The sequence below is a fragment of the Anser anser genome, assembly GCF_964211835.1.
Source record: "Anser anser genome assembly, chromosome: 4".
In the NCBI taxonomy this organism is placed as follows: Eukaryota; Metazoa; Chordata; class Aves; order Anseriformes; family Anatidae; genus Anser; species Anser anser.
The window spans coordinates 4808704-4814750 of record NC_139724.1 but is presented as its reverse complement, the minus strand read 5'-3'; the positions used below and the strand labels follow the sequence as shown (position 1 = coordinate 4814750).

The 6047-nt window shown below is 38.5% G+C and overlaps 1 protein-coding gene across 10 annotated transcripts in view; it reads right to left on the bottom strand.

The window, feature by feature from the left end:
• COL25A1 (collagen type XXV alpha 1 chain) overlaps positions 1-6047 on the bottom strand; it is a 304900-nt gene that overhangs the window by 6231 nt on the left and 292622 nt on the right. For 9 of the 10 annotated variants that reach the window (XM_083833714.1, XM_083833711.1, XM_083833717.1 and 6 more), the window contains 2 exons: positions 3190-3276; positions 341-379 (listed from right to left, as the gene is read on the bottom strand). In XM_083833714.1, the coding sequence (XP_083689840.1) occupies positions 341-379; positions 3190-3276 (126 nt within the window). Of the gene's footprint in view, positions 1-340; positions 380-2687; positions 2766-3189; positions 3277-6047 lie in introns of all 10 variants that reach the window. The other variant, XM_083833712.1, reaches the window with a different exon arrangement.

Genomic DNA, 6047 nt, shown 5'->3' with positions numbered 1-6047 from the left:
CTGGTAAAAATATCCTTTCCACGAGATTTTAAGAGTGGGAAGCAATGACCATGTGCAGACACTGAAGGATGTGTGGCTCTTCATATAGAAGAGTCAAGTTTTGGACTTCCTAGAAATCTAATGCCAGCTGTTTCTAAAATACTGCCTCAATGAGTTATTACTTCTACATACATTACAATCTCATCACACCAACTACTATCATGGAGAGATCTTATTTTGCATTGCTGCATACATCAAGATGTCTAAGAGGCTCTAATGTGTTGTTCAGTATGACTGTGACAAGGTTTTCTGTGTGCCAAGGGCGTACTGCCCCTGGGAAGAAAAGCTCTGCCCATCCTACCTTTTGCCAACAGCCAGGCATGGGTAATCCATCAGGACCCTGTTTCAAAGGGAGGAGAAAAATAAAAAGAGCATAGTTAGATCTGATAGCATAGCCTTCCATCTGTATCTGTTTAGAACAGCCTTTTTATCTCATAGGTAGCTACCAGTTCCTAACTTAATCTCTCTTGTTCTCAAGGTGAACTCTAAGTACCTACACACCTCTGTGCTACAAAGATGTATTTTCCTAAATCATTACAACTGTATATCTAATCACATCTTAATCACTTTCCCATTGCTGTTAGAGCTTAGGCTACTTGTTTTTTTAAAATATAATCTGTCATTCACAACAATCTGTAGCTGAATGTACAAGATCGATAAGCAAAAAAATATCACTTTTATCTGGAGGGTATTGCATTTTATGGGCCCCGAGTACAAAGCTAATCCAGTGATAAGATAGCAAGACTCAAATTCAGTGATGATCTTTTCTGTTCCCTTTCATTCTTAGCTTTTGAATGAAGCAGCAAAGTCTTAACACCCTGAACACAGTTCTGAGTGACAGAGCAGAAGAGAGCAATGCTGGGAACAGGGCAGTCCAGCAGCATTATGCCATCGCTTGGACAGTATGCCCATCTAATTCCTTCTTATGCTAGTGTCATGCCATTTCTGTCAGCACCCTACGTTCACACATTACTATACATGCAGAGAGATCAGATCCAACTTTTGACCTTGGTTAAGCAGGTTTTCATGGAACTAATTCCAAGTCACATAGCTATAAAGGGCCTACCCATCAAAGAGTTACATACTCAGCACATACCATGTTACTGGACTACACATGATCAGCAAAAAAGTTCAGGTCTTGACTTTTTTTTTTTCCTTTTTTAAGACTAAAGAATAGTAATGATTCTTACATGGATTTACATGTGAAGATAGTGATTAATGAGCATTTTTGTATGTGCTTGCATGTAATTTGATGGGAATGGCCTACTGCCTAAAGCAAGAACCCATGCTTGTTTGCTTAGTAGCTTATTCTGGTAATTACGTATGAATGAAATAACTTTCATTCATCAACAATTGCTAGCGAACCTCCAGATATAAATGATAACAAAGAGACAGAAACATTTTTAAATTACAAAAGCATGCTTGATTATCCCCAACAAAATATATGAGATATGGTTACCATTAAGTGGAAGCAAACGAAATGGGCTATGAACTAATCTTAATGGACTATATATTTAAGATTAAAATCCACTGACTTTAAATTAGAAGTGCTATAGTTGAAATAAATTTTACTTAATTTAACATTCATCTTAGAGAACCGTGCTTAACCAACAAACAGTATCAGAACATGCAGATTTTACTGTGAACAATTAAAAAATCATCCTTACTTCTTTAGAAAATGTGTATGTAGTACTGTTTTTTTGTCGGTGGTGGTTGTTGGTTTTATTATTAAATGGAAAAAAATTTAAACTTACTTTGCCACTAAATCAGTGTTGCCAGATTGGTACAAGGGAGAGGGTCAACGAGTAGAATTTTAGTATAGGTGGGAACTTGAATTCATGCTAACATAGAGTGGGGAGTGTTCTGTGTATTCCAGGAAGGTAAGTTCCAAGGGTGAGACCATTAAATTGAAGACGTTAAATAACAAAGACAGTGAGGGTTTGGGCTGCAGACTGTTATCTTCTTACAAACTTCAGGTAAGCTTTTCATTTCCAAATCCTTTTGAATACTGTTTGATGAACAGACCAGACACCAAAGTTTTTGCTTGTGTAGGGTCTGTGAGAGCAGGCTCCAGCTTTGCTTACTGGAAACCTATGAGTTGATTTTCAGAAATAATATTTATCTCATTCTTTACATGAATCTCATGTACATGATTTTGGCCAAATCCTGAAAACACGCACCCATGACTACACGGATTTGAAAGCAAGTCCAGGGTGCAGAGTAGCTCTGGGATGGGCTAGGGTGAAAAACTGAGCCAGTGCAGACAGAAGTCATCAGACTTGATTAGAAGTGGTGACTGTGCTGGGGTTCTACGAAGACTTGGGTTCAGGGTAAGTAAGGCAATAGGCATTTTGGGAGGAAAATAACAAACAAACGGTTCTCAGGGAAAATGTAGGAAGGACACGAACTTATAAATTGCCATGTAATGTGGGAGCAAACTGCTGAGAGTTAGGTTTGAAGTGTCAACAAAAATGTGTGTTCTTTCATTACAGTTATGATCACTGAAGCAGCTGGTTTATTCATGCACATGCATGTGTTATGTGAATAACGTAAAGTCAGCCCAGAAAAAACATTACTTTACATTGAGAACGGCTGACTACAAACAAAGGAACCACATGCAGGGTTGGTAGGAAAGAGAAATACTGTACCAATTGGCAAGGGGCATCCAGCCCATCCAGGCCAGGCTGGCCTGGCTCCCCTTTTTCCCCCTTAATTCCACGGAATCCCTGTTTGTAAAGATTAACTTGCAATGTTACTGTCAAGGAAATGCCTTCAGTATTGACTTAGATGGAGTGAACAAATAACAATAGAGAGGCAAGAGGAGCAAGCTTACAGCAGTGGTGTGGTTTCAATCTGTGCGAGCACTGACACTGGCACACACTGAATTCGGTTCTTTTTCAACGCTTGGCAGAAAATAATGAAAGAAACAACCAAATCTTGTTCTCAAGTCTTGAGTCTTTAAGTGCTTTTAACTAAATTAGGAGGCTGAAATACCAACTCTGCTCCATAATTTCCAGATCTTGAGATAAGGCTGCATTAACAAAGGGCAACAGGTGACACACTAGCTGGTGCTTGTTCCTCTCCCCTCATTTCTTATTCCATCGGTCTACAGCAGGACAATCGACCGTCCAATACACAAGTGAAACGTACCAATGGGCAAGGTGCATCTAATCCAGGAGCACCCTGTTCTCCTTTCTCCCCTTTAGGCCCCTTTTTGCCTTTCTTTCCCTTTTCCCCCTGTGGATACAATGGTTTGGATAAAACACGTTTTATGCTTTTGGAAAAAAATTCAAGAAAGATTGGTTTAAAAGTTTGGGTTTTTCTTTTTTTAAGCCAACGGAGAGCTGAAAGGACACTTACCACTGTGTTCTGGTTTGGATGGTGCATTATGGAAAAATAAATTATATGATCACAAACAAGAACTGCAATCAGTTGGTATTAGTTTGTGTTGGTATCTTATATCAGTATCATGAATGTTTTGAATCCTACAACAGGGCTTGAAATCACTGATTTCTTGAGATAGAGGCGAATCTGCAAATCCCTCCAATCCATAGTCCAAAATTAGAGGTCTCCTATTTGTCGTAAGTGACAGCTCTGAAGTACACATGCACGCCAAGCTGGGTTTGGCAGCTTCCTCAGAAGATCTGTCACTAGTCAGAAGCAGCTTTGCAAGAGCAGAGTACATCGGCATCGTTTCTCTGAAAAAGACTTGGGGGATGGATGCTTTGCAGGGGTGGACGGTCTCTGGCAAAATTCTGTCAGGCTCTATGGTGTTGCATCAAGGGTGCACTTGGCCCAGCACATACTTTGCTGAATTGACCTTCTGCACTCTGGTAAGAGTTTGGGACAAAAAATCCACAGAAACCTTGCTGACATCACTGAGGGTGCAATCGTATCACTCCAAATACAATGGGACCCTTCATTTCAAACCCTGTTACAGGAATCAAAACATCCAAACTGCTTGATGGAGAGGTGCTATGGCACTTTCAATGAGTTCATAATGTCTTGATACCATAAACTAGTCAAAAGCGATAATTAGCTTTTGTTTATTTAAATATCCTAATATTTAAACAATTTTTACTTAATGGTTCCATTTAAATGTTCTCTCTACAGCAGACATTTCATCTACTTATTTTACTGTACTCAGTCCCCTGAGTTTGAACTGAGTTTTCTTTTTAAATGTAAAACTTCTATTGCTTTAATTACTAATGGAAATGAGTCAAATCCCCTCAACAAAGGCACCTGCAAAGATAACCCCACCTTCAAGCAGTATAAGATGTTTGGAGAGTTCGTTTTCTAATTGATTTCACACCAGTTGATCACAATGGTAAATGAGTTTCAGGCTTGCTCTCAATTTCACAAAAATCAAAAAAGGTTCCATTAAAAAAAATAAACAAATTGGGCTAGGTCTGTAAAAAATAGGATAGGAAGGATGAGTAAATCAGGAATATCACAAAGAAATGGGGAAAAATAGTCATAGGAAAATTAGTATGACATTGGAGAACCAGCAAGCGAGGTTGTGGCTACTGGGAGGATTTAATTGTGAGGAAAAGGGTAAAAAAGACAGAGGAATTGTGAGGGATGAAGGTAAAAGGAGAAGGAAGGAATGCTCCTTTGGAGAGGCAGACAGGTTTCGGTGAAGTATAGCAAACAGATGTTTAACTAGTTCCACACCAGCACAGAAAGACTGAATTCATTAACAGAGAAAAAACCTTTTTACACAAATAATAATAATAAAAAAGCTATATTATGTTTAAATAGGACATAATAAAAACACATTATTCATTCTACATCGTAGCATACTTGCACAATCAAATGAAAAAAAGTATATTCCATGAACAAAGCATACTGCACTCATGATGCGATAGGAACAAAGTTCCTAGTCTATCTTTTCTGTGTGCCAAAAAGTTGCAGGATAGTATTTAGGAAAAAAAGCAACCCAAACATTACCCTTCTGTACCAAATTATAAGACTGATGTAAAAAAAAAAAAAAATAAAATCACAAGTCAGGAAGTGTAAGTTGGATAAGCTTTCATCTTAAACCTACAAGCATGGCAGTATAGCACAGAAGCCCAACAGTTTCAGGGTCAAATCTCACGTTATTCGTGCTCAATGTAACACAAACGTGTTTACCATGAGTAGAGCTAAGCACATAGCATGGACATAGTCCAAAAATGATTGTAAGAACAGACAGTACAGTTTGATTTCTGACTCTCTTTTACGTCTTTAGGACCTGTATTTCTTTAACTTGCTGTGTTACAAGTCAGCAGGTGACTAGTTAAAATTCCACTTTTGCAGGGCAAATCTATGGTCCTATTTGAACCAACACAGCAATCATCTGTGTAGAGAGTGATCTGAGATTGCTGAAGACTTTGCTAGTTTTTCCATGGTCTGAGCTCTTCTCCAGTAATCTTCACCTCCTTACCCTGGACTATAGAGCTCCACAGGAGATAGGAAGCATGAAGAATTGTGCTGATGAAGAATCAAAAAAAAAATAAAAATAGTTTCCTTCCTGTCCTTCCTCACTGCTTAGAGAAATACCAATATATGGCACTTTTTTAAGACAGGTGTACCTGGAACAATCTCCAGTCCTCATATGCAGAGAGCTTTATCACTGCTGAGGGTAGAGGGAAAAGGATGATGCCCTCCCAGCCACTCTGGTGATACCTCAGTACTCCCCTGACAACCTTTATATCAAGAGACAGCTGCACATTTGGGATGAGGGCTTGCTTCCCTCCCTCCCCACACAACACAGTCTCCATCCTTTTTTAAAGGTTATTCCTTTTTGAGTGTAGGAAAGTTGAAAAAAGTGGAATTTGAACCACTAACCTCTTTTAGTGATTTTCTAAATTTTCTTTACTAAAGAAGAATGTAGTTAAGAAATTATTTTTAAGAAATTGACTTATATTCATACAACTTGAAAATACAAAACCAGTTGTATAAATCCTTTTGTGCTGAGTGCTCCTGGACTATAATTTTCTATGAGTAATTGCAGTTGGAACTTTTTT